This window comes from Phoca vitulina, unplaced genomic scaffold (assembly GCF_004348235.1).
Source record: "Phoca vitulina isolate PV1807 unplaced genomic scaffold, GSC_HSeal_1.0 scaffold2, whole genome shotgun sequence".
Lineage (NCBI taxonomy): Eukaryota > Metazoa > Chordata > Mammalia > Carnivora > Phocidae > Phoca > Phoca vitulina.
The window spans coordinates 86,867,219-86,889,893 of record NW_022589705.1 but is presented as its reverse complement, the minus strand read 5'-3'; the positions used below and the strand labels follow the sequence as shown (position 1 = coordinate 86,889,893).

The window sequence follows — 22,675 nt, the reverse complement described above, 5'->3', positions numbered from 1 at the left end:
ACTCCAGCTCCGACTTCTCTGAGCTCTAGTGCTGTGTTTCCAGCCGGTTGGGGGAAAGGTCATGTTCATGACCCAGTGGATCAGCTGCTTCCCCGAGTCCTACCTCCTTGTTTTCTAAATTGTTCATATTTTAAGTTGTGTTCATGGAGCCCACAAGTCAGCCAACCTTCTGGTTTTCTAAACTCCAAACCTGTTCTTCGGATCTGGGTTTAGAATGTCACCTTCTGGTCCATACCCTGCGCTTTGGGTCACGATCATAAAATGCGGGTCCCTTATCTAAAATCCGGGAGGCTGGCTGTGTTTCAGAATTCAGGCCCACGTCTGTGTGACTCTAAATCACTGCTCTTCAACACTGTCACCCCATCCTTTGCCTTTGGAGGTTGATGGGCCCAAGCACCTTCTCAGGCGGCCCTCCTGCATTGTCAGTGGTGGGCTTCCTCTTTTCTTCCCCAAAGTCTGGGGCATGGCCTTGGCCAAAGCTCCCAAGTCCCCCTTCTCCAAGCCCAAACAAGGGGTACTTCCTTTCTAGCCTCACAGCCACCAGCCTTCACAGGCCCCCCCACATCTTGCCGAGGGGTGCTGCCCGGTGTGGGTCCTGGCTCCTCATTGTCGGCTGACTGTTCTGTTACCCCACCTGAAACAGGGCTCTGGGGGCTCGGCCCACACCCTTGCCCACCCCTTCCTGCACTGCTGAACGGCGCCCCCAGGAGCTCCTTGGCGGCATTCACAGATCCCCGCTGGGGCCCAAGCTTTGGTTTTCAGTCGTCCCACTCACCAAATGCCTTTCCCCTAGATCATGGTGGCCAGCCTGGCCTCTCCTGTCACCCCATAAGCTGGCCTCAGACCTGACACAGGGAGCCCCTGTTCCTTCACTCTATGGGGACAGAGGCCCCCCCGGTCAGAACACCTTGCTCCTAACAGGCCAGAGCCCCACTGGTCCCTGGGATCCTCCAGGACGGGGGCCAGGCCTCGAACATCTGCACACTAAGTACTCGGTTAGTACTGTCACCCCCAGCGCAAGACTGGGACAGACCTGCAGTAGCCGTTAATGATCCTCCCAGACACCACCTTCCGGAAAGGCTCCCAGTGCTTGGCTTCTCCTTCCACGGGTGCGCCCAGCAGGACGACATCCTCAATGATCCCTTGGCAATCTGGAGAGAGACCCAGAAAAGGCCGTCAGTGTCCCTGGCCACAGCAGGTCCTGGAAGGGACACTCCAACAGTGGGGGAGGAGATGGATGTCACATGCACACGTGCTCACACACACACACACACCTGCACACACAGTAGTGGGCGCTTCCACACACTGAGTCGCAGGCCAGGGGGCTCATCTCTTCCTGCAAAGCACCATTATTCCCTTTTATTTTATTTATTTATAAAATATTCTATTTATTTGAGAGCGAGAAAGCACAAGCAGGGGGAGTGACAGGCAGAGGGAGAAGCAGGCTCCCCACCAAGCAGGGAGCCTGATGTAGGACTCGATCCCAGGACCCCGGGATCATGACCTGAGCTGAAGGCAGATGCTTAACTGACTGAGTCACCCAGGCGCCCCCATTATCCCTATTTTAGTTAAGGTAAACCACAGACATTGTCAAGATCACATAGTTTGGAAGCGCCACAGCCTGAGTTGGGACCCAGATCTATTCTCAGCATCCGTGAAGCTCCCAACCAGCCATGGGCTCGGAGGGGACATCTTTAGAAGGGACCGGCGGGCCCCAGGTCATCGTGTTCACCGGGGGTGGGGGGGACATGCCCAGTCCTCCTCGGCAGCAGTTCCCTGGGGCCTGGGCGGTGTGGCGGGAAGGCAGGAGGGAAGGGAAGATGGGGGCGGATGGGTCCCAGGGCAGGGGGTACATCCATCAGCTTCACTGACCAAATGGCTCAGATACATTTTAGGCGGGGTTATTCAAAGTGCGATTCAACAGACCAGGGCTGGCCCCATGGATGTTTGTCCTGTAAACACAGAAAGAGGACAGCATCATTTCTTCTACCTTGGGGCAGACTAGAATGCAACAGTTTGCAGGCGGGCGTGAGCGCACCCTGAGAAGTGCCGCTCCTGACCAATGAGAGGGGCGCATGTCCCCCCCCTTCACTCTCTGTCGCCTCCTCTGCTGTGCTTTTCTTCTTGGCACGGACTGCTTGTTTCTGTCTGTCTAGGTGCAGTGAGGGCGGGTGCTCTTGCTGCCTCCATCCCAGATGTATGGCCGGGTCTAGAACAGTGCATGGCCTGTGCCTGGCGCTCTGTAAAGATGTGAATGAATGAACGAAGAGGCAGTTAAGTGCCGTCCCTCAGGGAAGCCAGGATGTGTATTTTGCAAAGTCTTTGTAAAGCCGTGGCTTCAAATAACTTCTGGGTATGGGACCTGGGCCGGGTCACTGAACTCTGAGCCCACAAGTGGGTGACGCCACTGGCCTTGAGGGTCTTTAGGAGAATTAAGTCACAGCGTGGGAACAACCCAGCACAGGCGATGCACAGGGGAAGTGAGTGCGGCCTCCCCCTGCCCTGAGCCCCCGCCTCTCCCCAAAGGTGGCTCTTTCTTATGCTTCTGAGTGTCTGTATGTCCCAGGAAGCAGCATGCTCAGTGTCACTCCTGGGGAACGTGCCCAAGAGGGACCGCTCTGCCCTGTCTGCCACATTCCCGCCGAGGGCCACAGGCCTGGTGGCTTCCTCTCTCTGGGCTCCAGATTCTAACCAGAGAGCTTCCACCTGTTCTCGGTCTGGGATTCCTGCTCAGCGCTGGTCAGGCTAGCAGGTGTCCAAGCACCCCTGGAGTATCATGTGTCCTTAGGGCTACCCTGTCTCTGATGTTGAAAGAAGCCACAGCACAGAATTCTGATTTCACCTCTTTTGTTTCCAGAGCGATGATAACCTGGCAGAAGGATTTAAAAGCTCAGGAAGCCGGCAGTGTGTTCTGAACAGCAAGGATGACTCAGGGGCCCCTTGATAGAAGGGCTATTTCGGGTGCTTCTGTGGCTGGCAAGGCTGTAGAGAATGGGATTTCATCCTAACCTCTGCTCTTGGCAGGTGAGGAAACTGGGTCTCAGACGGGATGGGGCATGTCCAAGGTCATACAGGTAGTGAGAATAAGCAGAACCCAGACTGCTTGGACGGAAGTGGCTGGGTCCTTGGGGTCATGCTCTCTGCTGTTTGAAACAACAACGTGAAGCACCGTGATCACATGTGGGTCATCACTGTTCCCAGAGTGCCAAACGGTTGTTGACCTGGGGCCAGTGACTGAGCTCAGCAGCTCTGCTCTGGGGGCTGGCGGCTCAAGGCACCTGCTCGGACCTGCATGATCTCGCCTTCTCTGGAGGGCGGGGACCCCTTGTGGCCAGCAGTGGTAATGCAGCATTCCTGATGGGCTGCCCTGAGCCAGTGGCTGAAAGAAAGCTGTTAGGAAAAGCCAAAAAAACGTAGTTGCCTATGACCTTGAACTGAGACCGGTAGCTGAACCTCACAAACAGTCCAGAATGCAGCCAAATCAAGTCAGGGTGGGCAGTGAGCTGGAAACACATTTATCCATCAATGACACCTGGCTGGCCCTTGGTCCTCAGGCCATTTGCCACACTCAGACACGTGCCTTAAAGGGGGTTTGCTGTCTGCGAGGCTGCAAACCCAGAGACAAGCCAGGTGGCAGGCTCTCGGTAATGCACAGGCGTTAGCTGAGGGAAGTCGGCGAGAATTACTTTAGACCCACCCAAGGTAGACTCCTCTATGCCAGGTCATCGCCACCTGCCCAGTCCTGGGAATGGGATGGTCCAGGAGGGAAATCTGGGGTCAGGAGAAAGAGGACGCTGGCTGCTATAGTAGATGCTGGAAAGGAACAAATGTCAAATTTCACTGTTTGGTCCCAAATCTTCCAATACCAGGAGATTTCATCCTTCCAGTTAAAATAGAGAAAACCCTCACTAGGTCCTGCTTTACTGTCAAACAGTGTCCTCACTGCCTTTTTGCTGTAGGGACAATGAATGTTTGCTGAAACATGTTTGGATTTACTCCTATTGCTACCATCAACTTTTCTTCTTGTGAATTCTTTTTTTTTAAGAGAAAGAGAGAGAATGTGTGCATCTGTGGGGGCAGGGGAGGGGCAGAGAGAGAGGGAGAGAATCTTAAGCAGAGCCCAACATGGGGCTCGATCTCACGACCCTGAGATCATGACCTGCGCCGAAATCAAGAGTTGGACGCTTAACCGACTGAGCCACTCAGGTGCCCCTCTTCTTGTGAATTTTTAAGGTATGAAGATAGTTCTCTAGCTTTACAAATAGACTTTTGATGTAAAGGGAGGCAGGGATCCAACATGGGTTCAGTCACCTTCAAGTCAGGAGACATGGCCTTTGAGCCTTGGATTTCTCCCACTTAAAAAAAAAAAAAAAAGATTTGCTTATTTACTTTAGAGAGAGTGAGCGAGCAAGAGGGGGTTGCGGAGGGAGAGGGGGGAGAGAGAGTCCCAAGCTGACTCTGTGCTAAGGACACTGCCCAACTCGGGGCTCGATCTCACAACCTGGAGATAATGACCTGAGCCGTCAAGTGTCGGATGCTCAACTGACTGAGCTACCCAGGTGCCCAGATTTCTCTTTTTAAAACAATTTTCTGTATGTTACTAATATCCTGCTTTGTGGGGGCCCTTGGTGGCTCAGTCAGTTAAGCAACCGACTCTTGGTTTCAGCTCATGATCTCAGGGTTGTGAGATCGAGCCCCTCATTGGGCTTGGTGCATGTGAAGTCTGCTTGGGATTCTCTCTTCCTCTCCTTTTGCCCCTCCCACACCCCCGCTCTCTCTCTCTAATAAAAATAAATAAATATTTTTTTATTAAAGATTTTAATTTATTTGTCAGAGAGAGTGTGTGTGAGTGAGCAAGCGCGCACAAGCAGGGGGAGTGGGAGAGGGAGAAGCAGGCTCCCCGCCTGCTTCTCGAGCAAGGAGCCCGATGCAGGGCTCGATCCCAGGACCCTGGGATCATGACCTGAGCCGAAGGCAGACGCTTAACCGACTGAGCCACCCAGGCGTCCCCAAAAATAAATAAATCTTTAAAAAATATCCTGCTTTGTTAAAGCTGGAGGCCCTCCACCCTGTTAGAACTTTGGTGTAAAGGAGGCTCTGAGCCTCCAGGAATTAAGAAAGAAAAGCTTTGCCAGTCATGTCTTTACCTCTCCACTTCTAGTCCTTTCTGTCGTTCACATGTGTGGTGAAAAACATTTCTTTCCCACACTTTCTTTGCTTCTACCTCTTGTTTTTATTCTTGACACAGGAGCCAAAGTGATCCCTTTACGACGCAAGTCATAGGCATGAGGCATCTTTTGGGGGTGACGGAAATGGTCCAAAATTGGGTCACGGTGATAGCTGCACAACTCTGTGTATTGACTAAATATCACTGAATTGTACACTCAGAATGGGGGATTTTGTGGTATGTAAATTATGCTGCCGGAAAGTCAAGTCATTTCAATCCTGTGCTCAAAACTCTCCCGGGGATCCCACGTCCCCTGGAGTAAAAGTCAGTCATGGTGACAGCCCTCAAAGGTCCAAGTGACCGTCCCCTGCTTTCTTCTTGCTCACTGTGTTCCGGCCACGTGGCCTTGCTCTTCCCTCTTCCTGAATGCTCTTCCCTCTGATTTCCACACCTCCACTCTCCCTCACCTTTCTTTCTTTTTTTTTTTTTTTTTAAAGATTTTATTTATTTATTTGAAAGAGAGAGAGACAGAGCACACAGGGGGAGAAGCAGAGGGAGAGGGAGAAGCAGACTCCCCGCTGAGCAAGGAGCCCATCATGGGGCTCGATCCCAGGACCCTGGGATCATGACCTGAACCGAAGGCAGACACTTAACCATCTGAGCCACCCAGGTGCCCCTCCCTTACCTCTTTGCTTAACTGCCACCCTCCCAGGGTGGACAAATGCACCCACCACGTGCCTCACCTCCCTTCCTTGATTTTTCTCCATTGCCCTTAAGACTACCTGACTTTCTGCCTGTTTTGCTTTTAAAAGCCTCATTTATGGTCTGTCTCCTACTAGCATGCAGGCTCCCCAGGGGCTGAGATTGGTTTTTTGGTGCTCTCCAGTGAATCCCCAGTGCCTGGAACAGCGCCTGGCACAGATGCTGAGCTCCGCATCTATTTGTGGAATGAATGAAAGCAAGCAACGTGACTGAGCGGTAGGAACGCTTCATGATGAGAATACATGGAAGGAGGTTATTTCTTCTTTTTATTTTCTTTTTTTTTTTTCCTTCTGGCACAACTCCTTCCCAGCAGCTACAGTTGGGGATCTCTGAAGACTGGCTAAAAGCAAATGAAGAGTGCTACCCCAGCTGAGAGTAAATGGAAGCGTCTTTAATCACTGTTCTCAGCTCTTCAGTTGCTCATTTCCAGAGCTCTGTTCTGGGGGGATGGATGCTACTGAGCACGACCGTAGTCTGCAATGGGCAGAAGAGCGAGTGGTCCTTCTGAGGCTAACGCTGGCCCGTCTCCTCCCCTGGCTTCGGACAACGTGATCCAAAGGCTCATGGTAACCCTCCCAAGAAGAACCTGATGTCAGCTGTATTTATAGACTCCCTTGTGTCTGGCCTACCTAAGAAGACTCAGGGTCGCCAGCCCCTTTAGCTGATCCATGGTGCAGCTCAGGGGTGCCCGAACTCTGGGGGACAAAGCTCCAAAGCGACTCTGAGGGCCTAAGAAACTGCATAAGCACCAACCACCGTCGGCCAGTCAAATGCCTCCAAGGACTCACACATCAGGTGTCATGATTTCAAGACTATGAGGATGCCATGGTGACTCCCAGGAGTCATGGTCAAGGTTGCTTTGGGTCATCACATATCTTTTCAACCAGGAGACCTTGAAAATGGGACTGCTGCCAGGGGCAGGTCTGTGAAGACGTTTGCCATTAGAAAGGGCCCACGTGCTTAAGAAGGCTGGGAATCACGGGTCCAGGGGAAGCGGCCTGGCCTGTGGCATGAGAGAAACCTGGGTTCGAATCCCCACATCACCGCGGTCTGAACAGAGGTCAGTTACTCAATCATGTGGGTTCTCAGCTGCCTCATCTGGCAGATAGAATAAAAGAATATTGACTCTCCAGGGCCGGCGTGAGGCCGTGTGTTCATCTGTCTTTGGAGACTGCCCGGCCATTGATAGAGACACGGCTGCTTCTAGCCGGCCGCTAGTCCAGGCACCGCCATGGCTCCGCAGAGACCCGCCAGACTTACCTGTCTGGTAGGTGGCAGCAATGAGAGGAACCTCTGCAGAGAAGCAGCCGAAGAGCTCTAAACTGGGGTTCAACACTTCCTCACTTAACTTTTCTTTAAACAAAATTTTAAATTGTGATAAAATGCACATAACAAAATTTACCATCTAACCATCTTTAAGTGTGCAGTTCAGTCGAATTAAGAATGCTCCCGTTGTCGAGTTATGGGCTCCCACTTCCGCCAAGCAGAATCTAGATAAATCAGTGTATGTCTTGTCTAGCACGCTCTTCACGCTTCCCACAGTTCCCACTGCATGCCTGACAGGACCCTTTTACCACCTGACCCTCTGAAGATGGTCTTAGCTTTTCAAAAAAAAAAAAAAAAAAATCAAGAGCTGGGGGCACCCGGGGGGGCTCAGTTGGGGAAGCGTCTGACTCTTGATTTCGGCTCAGGTCATGGTCTCAGGGTCATGAGATCGAGCCCCGTGTCGGGCTCGGCGCTGGGTGGGGAGTCTGCTTGAGAGTCTCTCTCTCTCCCTCTGCCCCTCCCCCTTCTCTCTCCCTCTTGTAAAAAAAATCAAGAGCTGAGGATAGACAGCTTCCGTATGACAGCAGAGTTCTGTTTACACTATAGCGTTGGCCTTGAAAACTGCATAAATTAAGTTTTTGTGAAACTAAACATTCTTACAACATACCAAGTAGGGTTGGTTCTTCCAAAGAGCCCTGTGGAGAATCTTTCTGTACAGTGAGGGGACCCTTTGTAACTGGGAACGACCCCTTTGTCATTGTGTCTTGTCCATACAGTGGGCTTTCTTCAAGTGAGGCAGGCCTGTGCAGAGCTTTCCAGGTATTTCCAAACAACCCCCTCTAGGAGTTCACAGAAATCTCATCAAACGGCTGGAAAGGAGACATCACACACTCCCACATGCCTATCACGTTGTCAATAATGAGATTCCCCTGGCCTGCAAAGACCAAAGGATCTCAAACTTGAGAATCTAAAGAAGCAGCATTTTCTCCCTCCTGGCGGGGGTCATGTGTGCAGGGAGCGATAAGGCGGGAAACGAAGGAGGAAATTATCTCTTGACTGCGGGTCCAGAAAACCAACCTGGAAGGAAATGATATGAACTGCATCTAACAGAAACAAAATCCGCTCCAAATACACACACACACACACACACACACACACACACACACACATGCTAAGCACATGGACAGAGGCAGCCAGAGAGGGAGGGAGGCCGGGCAGGAAGGGGGCTGGAGAAAGGGAGGCTCTGACTGTCCCCCGCCGCCCCAGGAATGAGGTTCACACTGGAAAGAATCGCCTCAGGGAGCCCGTCTGGATAGACTGTAAGGATCTGGGATGAATTCTTGAGGGAATGAGTAAGGCTTTATCACCCCCCCACCCTTCAATTCCCCTCTCTTTGATTGGGCCATGCAAAGTGGTGAGGCCAGCACCAGCAACCCGGGACCCCGGACATTCATCTGCATGCCTGACCTCTCCTCGCTCTCATCCGGGGGACAAAAGCCTGGTCTGTCTGAGGACAAGGCAACTGGTGAGTGCAGTTCCACGTGAGGGACATAAATCACGTCCAATGTGATATCAGCTATCACGGAGATGAAAGGGCCAGTTGACCGCACAGCAGTCTGCTCTGCATGTCAGCTGGTATCTAGTGGCGACTCAGAAATCGTTTTCAGCCAAGTGGGAGCTTAAGGATTCAAGGGCCAGGAGGCGGAAATGAATCTGTGTGAGCTTATCCACAAGCTCTTTTGCCTTGGGTTTATTTTGCAGACATCGGGGGTGGTAATGTTGGTCCAACTTCGTAGGGGCTGGGAATGAAATTGGAGAGAGAGAGATCTTGTAGCAAAGGTGTTTTCTTTTTTTTTTTTTCCATAAACAAAATTCTAGAATTTGATTTTATAATCCCCCTTCTTCGTTTCTTTATCATCATTATTGTCATCACAGCTTACTTTGGGAGAGGCTAAGTGCTTTCTGTGCATATTATTTCATAACTCTTCATGAGGATCCCAGGAGGTAAGCAGGACTACTCCCATTCTAGGATGGGAAAAGCATGCCTCAGAGACACTAAGCAGTTTGTCCCAGTTCACACAGTAAGTGGGTCGTGACATTTGATTATTCCTACATGTTCTCTCCTACCCTCCTGTCCCTTTCCCCTTGGCTATCAAATAGAACCTTGAACCAAACTATGTTTATGGACAACCGTGATATCTTCCAAAATTGTATATTAAATACAGAACACACACAACCTGCCAAGATGAACATTTCCAATTTGGCTGATTCAGGAGACACATTAGCAGGTTAAAATTTGCTAAAAGGTTAACATCCTGATGTGTGCACCAGGCCCAGGGTACGTGACCTTTTGTTTTGGTAATCTCTGGTACATCCGCCAAACCAAGTGGGTGAACAGATACTGCCAAGGGGGAGAAAGCATGGTCCTGGGTTCTGGGCACTGTGCTAGATGTTCTCTCTGTATTGTCACAGTAATCGTCACGGCCTTTCCTTTTTGTTGTTCTTTGTTTTTAAAGATTTTATTTTTAAGTAATCTCTACACCAACGTGGGGCTTGAACTCACAACCCCGAGATCAAGGGTCGCTCGCTCCACTGACTGAGCCAGCCAGGAGCCCCACCCACTGCTTTTTGAAGTAGATCCTTGGTGTTTATCGCAGCAAAGGTCTGTTAGAAGTAAACTTGCTCAGTTTGAAAATAGCTGTATTTTGTCCTTTATCTTGAACGATAGTTTCACCAAACATAGAATTTTAGATCGACTGTTCTTTTTCTTTTTCCTCTGGCTTCTACTGTTGTTTTGAGAAGTCTCATCAGTCTAGCTGAGCTTTCTTTGTAAGTGATCTTTTCTTTTCTCCCCCGCCCCGCTTTTAAAATCTCTTCATCCTGGCAGTTCTACAATCTCACTATGATGGGTGTGGGTATAAAATAGTTATCCTACTCAAGACTCATGCTCCTTGAATCTCAGGAATCAATTCTGGAAAATGCTCAGTCAATAAACTGTATCTCTCTCCCACTGTCTTCTTTCACAGCTGATATTAGGCAACCATTAAGCTCTGAACTTCTCTCCATATCCTGGCTCCTTACCTCTCCCTGGAGCATCGCGGGTAATTTCTTTCTTTTTTTTTTTTAAGATTTTATTTATTTATTTGACAGAGAGAGACACAGCGAGAGAAGGAACATAAGCAGGGGGATTGGGGGAGGGAGAAGCAGGCTTCCTGCTGAGTAGGGAGCCTGATGCGGGGCTCGATCCCAGGACCCTGGGATCACGAACTGAGTCGAAGGCAGATGCTTAACGACTGAGCCACCCAGGCGCCCCCACTGCAGGTAATTTCTTCACATTAATCTTCCGATTCATGATCTCTCTCTCTCCCTTTGTCTAATCTGCCATTTAACCCATACATTAAAGTTTTCATCCCAATGACTTTTTTTTTCACTTCTAGAAGTTTCAATTTGATTTATTTTCAAATCTCCCTGTTTTGTCCCCCGGTGTCTTCTACTTTCAACTTATTGACAATGTTTCAATTTAGGTCTTTAATAATTGTAAACCTACTTATTTTTTTTAGGGGGGGCTCCTTCAGCCGGTTCTATCAAAGACTGAGGGTCTATCCCTGATGCTTGTTGTTTCTGTAACTTTCCCAGGTGGTGGGTCTTTAACTTGGGTGTTTTAGAAGTCTGGATTATGAGCTCATTTTTCAAGCTGGTCTTATATAGGATCCATCTGTGTGGCCTGGATTGAGGACCTATTTTCTCCGAGTAGTCTGGTGTCAGTTGTTTGACTTGGGGGATTCCTGGATCCTGTAGGTGTTAAACATCTTAACCCTAAATCCAAGTGAGGCATGGTCCTGCGTCTCTGAATTCCCCCAAGAGATATTTTTTTCCCTCCCTCCAGCCAGGGAACATGCTTACAGCTCTCATTTTCTGTTTCCTCCTTGTTTCTCATCTCTGAATGATTTCCTTTAATTTGGGGAGTGCTGCTTTATAACTCTTTATTCCATTCGAAACGGATGGTGCAGTGATTGCTGGCGAGGGACGGTCAGGGCAGAGAGCACGGATCAACCTGCTGTTGGTAATAAGTCTGTAGGACAAACTCTGCCATCTCTTTGCATGAGCAGCCCCGCCAAACGGCAGAGCCCCAGATTGCGTAACGGCCAAGATCCAGCAGCAGCCAGCATCTCTGAATGTCCCTGTGAGCATGAGTGTGCATCCATGGACCTCTGGGCCTAAGCCCAGGTCACTGGTGACACATCATGAACTTGGCCATTGCTCTTCCATCTCTCTGGCAATGACTTCCTCCACTTGGGTCTCTCACCCGGCAGGGGCCTCCTGGTGTCCTCTAGGATGCTGTGGAATTCTCAAAAACAACCCCACCTGAGTTCCCTTTCATTTTTAAAATGTGCCACACAGCTTTTACAGAGTTTCGGTCATTTTCAAAAAAGATCCAATTTTTCCTTGTATTTTCTTATAAGAAATTCTTTATCAGACCATTTCCTCCTGATTTTCATCTGCAAAAACATGAGGTCACTGAAATGGCAGCACACTTTGGGCAGTTGTGCTTGGATGGGCAGAGCTTTTGCTCGGAGAATGTGTAAGCAGGGGTCTGAGGCTGGCCCTGCGCTGCCTAGCTGGGGGAGTCAGGACCAGAGGGCACCTCTCCGTGTCCTCATCTGGAAATGGCCCAAGAATCCCTAACTTGCAGGGCTGCTGGGAAGGTTCCAGGGGATGAGGTCTGGAAACACCTGTTACAGCGGGGATTCGATAAATATCAGCCCCTTCTGCTCTCTGTATCTTTGGTGCCTAATAAATGCAAACAAGAAGGCTGTAACTGGGTGGCACGGGAATTTCTCAGGAAGCAGGAGCAGCTTCTCGGCTCCGCACAAGCCCTCAATGAGGGCAGTCGGTAGACCCTCCCCAGCTACCACTTGCTGAAAACCAGCCTGCGCTGGGCTTGGAGGAGCCCTTTCCCACCACAAGGTGGTGCTGTGGCGACCACCAGCGGTTTCCAGGGCCAGGAACTACGCTAGGGGCTTCCTGGAATGCCATTCAGGTTAGAGAGGGTGAGGGCGCCCTGCCAGGGGGTGGGCTGACCACATTGCTGAGCACCTGTTCCCCCGGGACCCCTGAGAGGAGCCATAAGAGGGGTCTGGCCTTGGCCCTGATTTTACCAGCTGTGCAGTTGGGGCAGTTTGGGTAAACGCTCAGCTAAAAAATTAAAGGGCAGGGGGCTCCTGGGGGGCGCAGTCAGTTAAGCGTCCAACTCTTGGTTTCGGCTCTGGTCATGATCTCAGGGTCGTGAGATCGAGTCCCGACCTACGTTCAACGCTCAGTGGGGCATCTGCTTCGAGATTCTCTCCCTCTGCCCCTTCCCCCATTCATGTTCTCTCTCAATCCATCTTTAAAAATGAAAGGGACAAGTCGAGGGTCCCTGTGGGCGGTAGAGAGAGGCCTGCTGTGGGAGTCTTCACTTACATCTGTGTGACTGTGGACAAGTGCCCCGGGCTCTCTGAGCCTGTTCTCTCGAGCACCGGATAGCACGGCCCTCCCTCCCAGGCTGGCTGTGACGGCTGACGACACCACGTGGGAAGGGCACTCACTCAGCTGGCTCCGTGCGGTGCGGCTCACCCAGCCCCAGCTCTGGGGAAGCCGAGTGAGAAGAGAGGCCCCCAGGACATGCAGATGGGCGGGCAGGTGCAGCGGCAGGTGGGGATGCCGAAGGATGGGGAGGGAATGTGGTTGGCAGGGAGGTCCCATCCTGTCTGAGTTCTCCCCAGGGAGTCTGGCTGACCTCTGTCCCCTGAGCCCTGCGCAGGTCCTGACACACGGGAGGTCCTCTCAGCAGGTCTCTGCTGACCGGTGGATAAACAAACACAGGAAGGGAAAGAGGTGCTAATATCAGAGACTCGAGGCAGCACCTGCATCCTGGTCTCTGCGTTCCATTCGACAGATCAGGCCCCTGAGTTCTGGACCCTGCTCACCTCTCCAACCTTACTTCTCCCAACTTCCCAGAGAAACCTGGGCTCCTGTCGCCTGCCCTCCCCAGACCGTTCACCTTCCTCCCTCTGGATCTTCGCTATTGCCAGTCCTGAGCTCAGAGGCATCCTGTCTTCCTCCCAGCTTGTCAAGGCTCACCTTTTCTTCCAGGCTTGCCACCACCTCCCTGAAGCCACTCCTGCCTTCTGGAAGGAAAGGCCCTCTCCTTTGAACTGCTTCATGTCTAGGCCCATGCGATGCAGCATTTGCTACTGTTATTTATGTTCTAAGGCTGGTATCTATTCTAATTAGATTATAGGCAACTTGAGGGCAGCAAGCTTATCATGAGATGCGGCATAAGAGAAGGGTTCACAGGAAATGGTTTGGAGTCAGACGCACCCGCGTTAGCATCCCAGATGTGCTGTGTGTAATCCCAGATTACTAGCTGTGTGTCCTTGGACAAGTCACTTAACCTCTCTGGGCTTCTGGCTCCCCATCGGTAAAAACGGAAAATGTAACGCCTGCTTCCAGGTATAATAATGCCCACACCTTCCAAGATCGAGATGGGTCCTCTTTCCACCCAGCACAGAGCGGGTGCTCCACGAATATCAGCTCCCTTCCCCACTCTCCACCTTGGAAAGATGGTTTCTTGTTTTGGAGACGAGCAGTTCTCTATCAAACTTCAGAAGAGCGTGGCAGGGTGAACTAAAAACCATGCTTTCCACTGTTGTCTGAGCCTGTGATTCAGGCTCAACCACGGTCCCTGCAATCTCCAGCAACCGCTAGATGACAAATTGTAAAATCACCCAAATGGAAATGCAACCGGGGACTTGTCACCTGATTAGCAGTGTCCCAAATACCCAGCTGCTCATGACAGCTCAAGAGATCATTACCTCCCGTCTGAGTTTCCAAAGAAGCCCCTGCGCCAACCTTCCTGATAACTAGAAGGCACCCTGGGGAGATCATTCCCAACCACGACATTGTCCTCGCGGTTCCAGGTTTGTAACTTCCAGTAGAGAACTTTCTAGCTAACCAAAGGCAGAGATGTTTGAGGCTCTGAACCTGAGCGCTCAGCTCCTAAAAGGCAAGGGTGTGCTCTCGGACAGAGTAAGTGAGGGGGAAACAGAGCGTCTCGCTACCCATGGAGCTGGCATCTCCATGCTCCCTCCCGGAAGTGAGAAATCTGTAGTCGTGGCTTTCCACGACTTTGCTTGCTAGGAAGCTAATAGCGAAATTCACAGCTCAGTTATCGCAACTGGGTAATCACAGGAGAACATATAATAACAGGAACAGTGACAAACCTAGTGGTTGCCGAATGCTGACTACTTGCCAGCCATTCTGCTGAGTGCTTACATATATTATCCCCCTTGCTCAGCCTCTGAAGAAAGTACTACTAGACCCATTTCACAGGCGAGGAGACTGAGGCACAGGGACTAAGTGCATGCACCTGTTTGCGGAGCTAGTGAGCAGCAGAGCTGGAATTCGGATCCAGGCCTGGCTGCGGGGTCCGAGCTCCTTCTGCTCCAGGCCCTGCTCCCCTGCATCTGAGCTTCCCAATTGCCTCAGGCCTCCACTCACACACGTGTTCTTTCTGCTCCTGATGTCTACATTTATCCAGAAGTCGTTGCATTTGAGGCTGTATTCCCTGAGAAGTCCTGCAAGTCCTTTGAGGAAGGAGATGGGGCTTTGCATAAATTAATAAATGGACATTTGAGAAAATGAGTGAAGAAATAAACAATAATGAAGAACATTCTAGAGACCTGAAAGCTCAGAGTTCACATGGGGACATCCCGTGCTGGGGTGGCAGGGACAGGAGCCCCAAATCTCAGACCCTGTCATTAAAATGCCAAGTATGGGGGACACACTGACCCACAGGTGGGAACTCTTTGTCTTCTGTTGCAAAACAGGCCAGGCCATGTTTTACAAGACGGCAGTTTGACAAATACTGGCTAGGCAGGCTTGATGATCGCGGGCATCTTAGCTACAAGGAAAAACCCCAACAGTTTCCATTACAGAATGCTGTGAACTGAGATGGTTAATTAATATGTAAATCAATGGGACTTGCGGTGTTTTCTTCCCTGGTTGGAATCCACCTAACCCCCATGGGAGTACGCCTTCACTACAGAGCGTCTGGATTCTTCCACGCTTATCAACCGGGACTCACACAGAGGACTGACCTACACAAAATTCTGAGTGAGGGGAGGCCCAGGGAGGGAAGGAAACTGAGAATGGCCATGAGAGGTGGGATCTGTCCACGAGACTGGGAGACTGGGGCGGTGGTGGTCACCAGGGCTGACCATGGCCAGGAAAAGGAACACTCCTAGAGACCATCCCCTCCCTAGCTCTGTGCTCACCACGGAAATTCTGGCAGATAATCTGTTTCCGCAGGAGCTTGGGCAGTGAGCATGGACATCTGCTCCATCTGCTGTCATCGGAGGGTGACAATTATTGGTGACCTAATGAATCAGCATTCAGTTCCCAGCACTGTGTCTTGTGAGTTTGCTTGATGGGACTCTGATTAGCTCTGGGTGCAAAAGAGACAGAATCATGTTTCTGAAAATCCCAGGAGCAGACCTGGGGACGTGTGGGCCACCCAGGCACTGTAGGGCTTGGGGCTCTGTCGCCATGCCAGCAGCCCCCCTGGACAACATCTGAACATGAGAAGCCTTAGCAGATGCCCTGGACAGAACCTGACATCCCCCAGGCCACAGGCCACTGATGCTCGGATGAAACTGACCCGTTCCTAAATTCCTAACCACCCCGGGGCAGAGTAGTAAGCTTCCCGTCACCAGAAGCAATTAAGCAGAGGCTGGTAGACACCTCTGATGGATGAGGCCAAGGGGATCCTGTATGCGTGGAGGTCTGAACCAGAGGATTCTGAACAGTCCCTTGGAACCTGCATATAGAACTTTGTACTTCTGGTGTTCATGGGATGGGAGAATGAACTGAGGCCCTTGCTGACCGACCCCAAGGATGTTGTGAAATGCCCTTGGATCACCAAACTGTGATCAGACTGAGTGTTGAGTGGCCTTTCCAATGTTCTAATGCTTTCAACACTCAAACCACCTACCGTATCATAGCCAGTGATCAAGCATTTCCTACGTGTCAGGCTGGTGCAAGGTGCCCACTCTGTGCTGTTTTCTTTATCCTCATTGTATCTCCCCACGAGGCGGGTATCATTAGTTCTACTTCACTCACGAGGAAGGCTTGAAGAACGTATGTAACCTGCACCGGGTCACAGGGTTAGTCGTGGAGTCAGGATTTGAACCCAGGGCTCTCCGACCCTGAGCCCATGATTTTAACCCTGTGTCACGGAGAACTGTGGCCTTCTGGGTAGTTATTGGCAGATTCTTCTATAACTTCTCATAGAGTTAACCCTCCTACATTACAGTTAGGAGGAGGAAGCACGTCTACAAATGCCTAGATTGGGTGGTAGGAAAGACAGGCCAGGGAGATAGGTTGATTTCTGGAGAACCCCCAAATGGTAAGTGGACTCATCTAGTAGGCACTGGGGGCTGGTGGCTCTGCCCTGTGGGTTGATGGTGGAGCAGAGAGGTCAAGCCCCAGAGGCCAGGCGAGACAAGCCCTCCAAGCCTTGCCTTCTTCATACAACTGTGACAACCCAGGTTCCCCGTGTGAATAAATGCATTTCAGCAGGTGGCAACTGCCAAAGTCAAGGGTGTCTTTATCTCCAAGAGGATGGAAGTGCCTTTCCAAGGGAGTCAGCGGCCTAATCTGTGGCCAAGCCTGGCAGAAAGACCCTGTTAGTTTAGACGAAAACAGCAAATGGATCCCACGTTCTGCTGAATCATTCTTCCCCTGGGAACTGCCATCTAAAGATGTTCCTGTCTTATGGCAAGCTCAGAAGCGGTGTGCGTTACAGCCCTGGAGACATCCGCCTGGATAAGCTAATGGAGACGGGAGAAAGGAGTTCTTGTTTACTGAGGGTCCACTGCATGGCAAGCACTGTGTTGTCACATCCACTACATGGAAAGGCTAATGGAGGGGCTAGAGTTGAACCCTGGGTCTGCCATACGTACATGATCGCACCTCTGCCCTGTCCCAGGTCCCGTTCCAGGGGCTGGTGACACAGGGGAGAAGGAAATGGCAGAGTCCCTGCCTTCAACCTCTTCACAGGCAGAACAGGAATATCAATACCTACATCTTAGCTTTGTTTGTACGTTATGCAAAGTGCTTAGCACTGTGCCTGGTACGTGGTTAAGTGTTCAATAAATAGAAGTTACTAAATCCCAGAACCAGCCTGAGAGGCATCAGTATCCCTATTTTACCAATTAGCCTGAAGCTCAGAGGTGGAGTGACTTGCCTTCAGAGCACCCAGAGAGTTAACAGAGTAGCAGAGCCTGAATTTGAACTCGGGTTTCTAGACTCTAGGTCCAGTGCTCCTTCTTGATGTCATCTGCCTTGGCTGCCCCGATCCCTTGCATCTTGAAGATACAGGAAAAGCGATCAGGTGGCACCAGCTTACAGATGGAGCAGGGATGGGGGGCCAGGACCCACTTAATGAACGCACTCCAGGGCCCAGAATGCAGCAGGCCCAGCAGGCTATTATTTGAGGAATGAATATGCCGACAGGAGGGCTGGCGCATCTCAGATGTCTTGCTGACTACGTGGACAGGGCTATGGGGCAGAGACAATGTGTAATGCCTCTAATTAATTCCCCTCAAATCCTTTTGGAACGAAGAGGAGAATAAATGCATCAATAAACTGAAACAGGACTGATTTTTTGGTTCACGTGGCCATTTCCTGGCTCAGCCTGCTACCATGAGTCAGTCTGAGTTGGGCTTACTTTCTAACTACTTAATTTTTGAAACCTTTTAAAGCAAACACATAGAAAAATGAACAATCCGTTACGATCTGGGGCCCAGAGCCTCTCAGCGAGTGCTTGGACGGTGGCTCTTCTTGGCACCCGGTGCTGCTCCCTTACCCCCCTGCCACCTGCCAGAGCCAGAAATACCCTTGGTTGGAGGGTCCATCACTCCCAAAGCACATTCATCCTGTTGGCTGGCAGATGGGCCATCGGAAGGGGCCCGTTCATCTCTGGGAATTCTGGCTGCATGCATTTCCTGCCCAAAGGCACAAACATTTGTTGGCAGGTGCACATTTTGTCTCAGTTCGGAGTGGGCAGGATCATTGCACGGGGTGCGTGCATGCTGACGGATCTCGCCTGCGGGGCAGTCTGGAAGTGGAGGGGCCCAGGTGCCCTGGGTCACCAGGAGGCTGGCCCAGGTCATGGGGGTCTATGCATTGTCCTCTGCAGGCAGCACTCATGGTGAACTTCCTGGCTGCATTCATGCGCCTCCGTGAATCAACTACTAACATGTATTGGCCACCTCCTATGGACCAAGTCCTGGGAAAGAGCTGAAGCCAACAGGCAGGTCTTCCGTGATGCTGCCCACCCTCTGGTCGGGGAGGGAGACCCGTAGGCCGCCCAAGCAGGATGGTCCCCATTTAGGGCTTGGGTACTGGGCGGGAATCCCAGCTCTACCACCTCCCAGCTCTGCCTTTGGGCAAATCCCTTCAGCTCTCTGGGTCTCTGCCTCCTTTTCCACCATTCTATAAAACGGGACAAGGAATACCCGCCTCGTGAGGATGTTGCGAGGATCAGTTAACACTGCGCCATTAGGCCTAAGCACGGCATCCCGCCCTGTCGCGGCCAACACCCCAAACAGAAGCAAGCCCACGCTGTATCCTCTGAGAGAGAGCAAAAACAAGACGTCACCTCGCCAGGTCTAGTTCGCAAAGTGAACAAGCGCCTCCCACCAGCTGCCGACTCCTCCATGAGAACAGCTCTGTCCCCAGAAGCCAGGGCGCCGATGTCCTAAGATACGGATGCCCCATGTGACTTCCACAGCCTCCTGAGAACATGGCTGTTTTTCTACCAAGAACAAGCTGATGAACACGGGTAACCTTGGGACTCATGAGTGTATGTTTTCCCTTTAAGAGCCTGCCGTGTGTGTGTGTGCGCTATTTGGTAAACCTGGCCTTCCAAAGTCTGACTAGTTTGCACCTTTTTGCAAGAAACACTTTTTTAAAAAAAGATTTTATTTATTTGTTTGACAGAGAGAGAGAGTGAAAGAGGGAACACAAGCAGGTGGAGTGGGGGAGGGAGAAGCAGGCTTCCTGCTGAGCTGGGAGCCTGATGCGGGGCTTGATCCCAGGACTCTGGGATTATGACCTGAACCGAAGGCAGACGCTTAATGCCTGAGCCATCCAGGTACCCCAAGAAAATCTTTTTTAAAGATTTATTTATTTGAGAGAGAGAGTGTGCGTGCGTGGGCAAGGAGGGGCAGAGAGAGGGAGAATCTCCAGCAGACTCCCCACTGAGTGCAGAGCCTGACCCGGGGCCCGATCTCACGACCCCAAGATCATGACCTGAGCCAAAATCAAGAGTCAGACGTTTAACTGACAGCGTGCCCCAGGTACCCCAGATATACTCTCATTTTCCCCTGTGTTTCATAGAAATCAGTGCAGTGGAGACAGGTCGGGTGACTTGCAGAGTGCTGGGTCTGGGACTCCCAGCAGACACTCTAACTGCAGAGCCCACAGGCATGCAGCTCCTAAGCTGGCAGCTTCTCAGTGGGGAAGAGCTGAGTGGCCCGTCACGGTGTGACTGCCCAGCCCTGCATCTTGCTCCCCTCCTCCCTGCCGGGTCCGGTCTGCTGCATGTGGGACAGGATGGTAGGCTGTGGAGCCCTGGAGGCCAGGGGCTTGCCGGATGGCTGGTGGGAGGGCTGCACAGCCGGGTTTTGAGGGCCTCCCTGGAGGGCGTATGCATAAACATGCATGTGTGTTGAGCAGGTGCATATTTGTGTGAGCACGTGTGCATCCGTGTTTCTATTTGTTTCACTTTCTGGTGTGGGTTAAAGAAGTGTGGCTCGCAAGGTGCTGCTAGAATCCCCATCCGCTCCTTCGGCCTGCCCCCCCCGCGCCCCCTCCCGCCCCGGGCTGTCAGGGAGTCATGTTCTCTGGATTCAGGATACTTCAGCTCCCCTTTGCAGGTTGGTGTGTTTTGTTTTCAGCCTCCCATTTCTGGGAGCTGTCAGGAGTTCCCTCACTTACTCTCCAGAAAGAGAAAAGGAAATGGGGGAGGGGGTGGTTATGAACGGCTCTGAGGCCCAGCTTTGGAGAGATGGCCCCTCCATGTGGAGGTGCTGAGAAGGCCAAGGGCGTGAAGCAGGCTAACCAAGCGTGGCCTGCACACCCCGGGCCTGGGAGGAGCCATCTGTCCGAGACTGCCAGGCCACAGGACACACTGCCACTGAGGAGCACACGACTGCCGCTATGCTGGGAAGAAGCCAGGGCTAACTAAGGGACAGACCCCCTGGAGCGTCTATGACCAAGGTCACGGCAAAGGGCTACCAGAGCCCTCTCTCCTCCCGTCCAGATACAGGGTGGGAATGGGATGTTATTAACAGGAGGGAAAAGATCAGAACAATCAAGAATAAAGACTTGTTCAGGGGCGCCTGGGTGGCTCAGCCGGTTAAGCGTCTGCCTTCGGCTCACGTCATGATCCCAGGGTCCTGGGATCGAGCCCCGCGTCGGGCTCCCTGCTCAGGAAGGAGTCTGCTTCTCCGTCTCCCTCTGCCCCTGCTCCCCCCTCCCCCGCTCATGTTCTCTCTTTCACGCTCTGTCTCGAATAAATAAAATCTTTAAAATAAATAAAAATAAAATGCACAAGTTTTCTCTATAAATGCAGACGAGCTATACTACCAACATAAAAAGGCCTCTGTTTTTCCTGTAAAAACTTACGAGCATCTGTGCTTGGCACAAAACTGAGCAGGACATGGTTCTTCCCTACAAGGAGCTTTGAGAGCGGGGGAGGCCGACACGCAGACCCCTGCGCCCGACCCGCGGTGGGCCTCATTCCTCCACTTGGTTCACTCATCACGGGTCCACTGAGTACCTAGTAAGTGCCAGATGTGGGCACGTGATAGGCTCGGGATGCAGGGATGAGAAAGAGAAGCAGCACCTCCTGCCTCCGTCTGTGCTGTGGTTCCTGGCCAGGCCTGTACATCACTGCTGCCCAGGGGAGCTACTTCCACGAGAGGGGGTGACTGACCCCTTCCGCGGAGGGCCCCGGCCCATATGTTTTGGGAAAAGAATTGCCCAGGTAGTCCTGCTGCGTCCTCCTAGGTTACAGTTAGTGGGCCGGCAGGACTGATGAGTAAACAGGCGGTTCTGAGCAGTGACGCCGGTGCCGGGAAAGATGCTCGGGCAAGAATGGAACGGTGGCTTGGAGAGACGGCCGGGCGTTGGGGTGGAGATCACACAGCCTCTAGCCGGACTGCCTGCTCTGCCACCCGCTAGCTGTGTGATTTGGGCAAGTTACCTACGTCTGTATTTCAGTTTGCTCATCTGTACAATGGGCACGATACCAGCAGCAACCTGAAGGGGCTGCTGGGGAGGACTGCGTGAGACGATAGAGGGGAAGAGCGTCAGGCTGTGCGAGTGCGCACACAGGCACGTGGGTGAACGACAGGCTGCCCTACGCGGACTCCCTTCACAGGACCCACTCAGCTACTCATTTCCTCCATGACTTAGAGGCTGAGCATCTAACAAGTCATTCCAGCTGCTTAGCCTGGCATTGAGAACTTATGCCAGGCTCCTGTCCTAACCATCTCCTGCTGTACCACCTCAGTCCCCTGTCACAGCTACAGAAACACCAAGAGACCCCTCCTTCGCTGTGCCGGCCTGACTCTCTGGAATGCCCTTCCTCTAGCCCCACTGGATGACCCCTACCCGCCGTTCAAGGTCAAGGTCCTCCACAAAGTATAGCACAGGGGTTGAGAGTGAAGCTTCTAGAGCCAGGTGCCCTGGGGTTGGAGCCTGGCTCTGGCACTTGGGATTTGCATGGCTTACCCTGGAGGCCTGTGTTGTCTTGTTCTCAAAGCATGGAGAATGGCTACCTCCCAGGGTCGCTATGAGATCGAATGAGATCCTGCACATAAGTGCTTTGTATGTGGCCTGGCGTGCAGTGAGTCTGCACCTGGTGCAAGAGCCCATCAGCGTGTGCTTGAGTCCCTTGCCCCAAGTCAAGTTCCTCCATCTTCCCGAGCACCCAACATGTGCCAGGTGCAGGGGGAGAGGGTGGGGCCCAGACAGACCCCGCCCACCTGGAGTTCCTGGTCTCACCTGGGGGCCAGGAAATGGACACAGATGACAAGGTCCTTTATACCATACTCACCAAAGTTCCCTGTGCAGAGTAGGTTTTCAGATCAGAGTTTAGAAGCAGAAACACTCATTGATTGTCCCCAAATCAGGGCAGCTACTTCACATTCATCATCTCATTGTCTCCCAGCCAGCCTTCGAGGTACGGGTACCAAGCCCCATATTTAGATGAGCAAGCCGAGGTTCAGAGAGGTTAAGTGACTTGTCCAAGGTCCTGCAGCTGGTCAGCAGTGAAGCTGGGACCCAAATCCAGGTCTGCCTAATACTGAAGCCCCAGCTCTTATGGGTGGGCCATGAAGACCCAGGGGAGGGAGCAGTGACCAGGAA

The 22,675-nt window shown here is 51.9% G+C and overlaps 1 protein-coding gene across 3 annotated transcripts in view; it reads right to left on the bottom strand.

The window, feature by feature from the left end:
* The window catches only part of TMCO4 (transmembrane and coiled-coil domains 4), an 88,256-nt gene that overhangs the window by 12,344 nt on the left and 53,237 nt on the right, over window positions 1-22,675 (bottom strand). For all 3 annotated transcript variants that reach the window (XM_032392303.1, XM_032392292.1, XM_032392313.1), the window contains one exon: window positions 1,034-1,151. In XM_032392303.1, coding sequence (XP_032248194.1) covers window positions 1,034-1,151 — 118 coding nt within the window. The remainder of the gene's footprint in view (window positions 1-1,033; window positions 1,152-22,675) is intronic.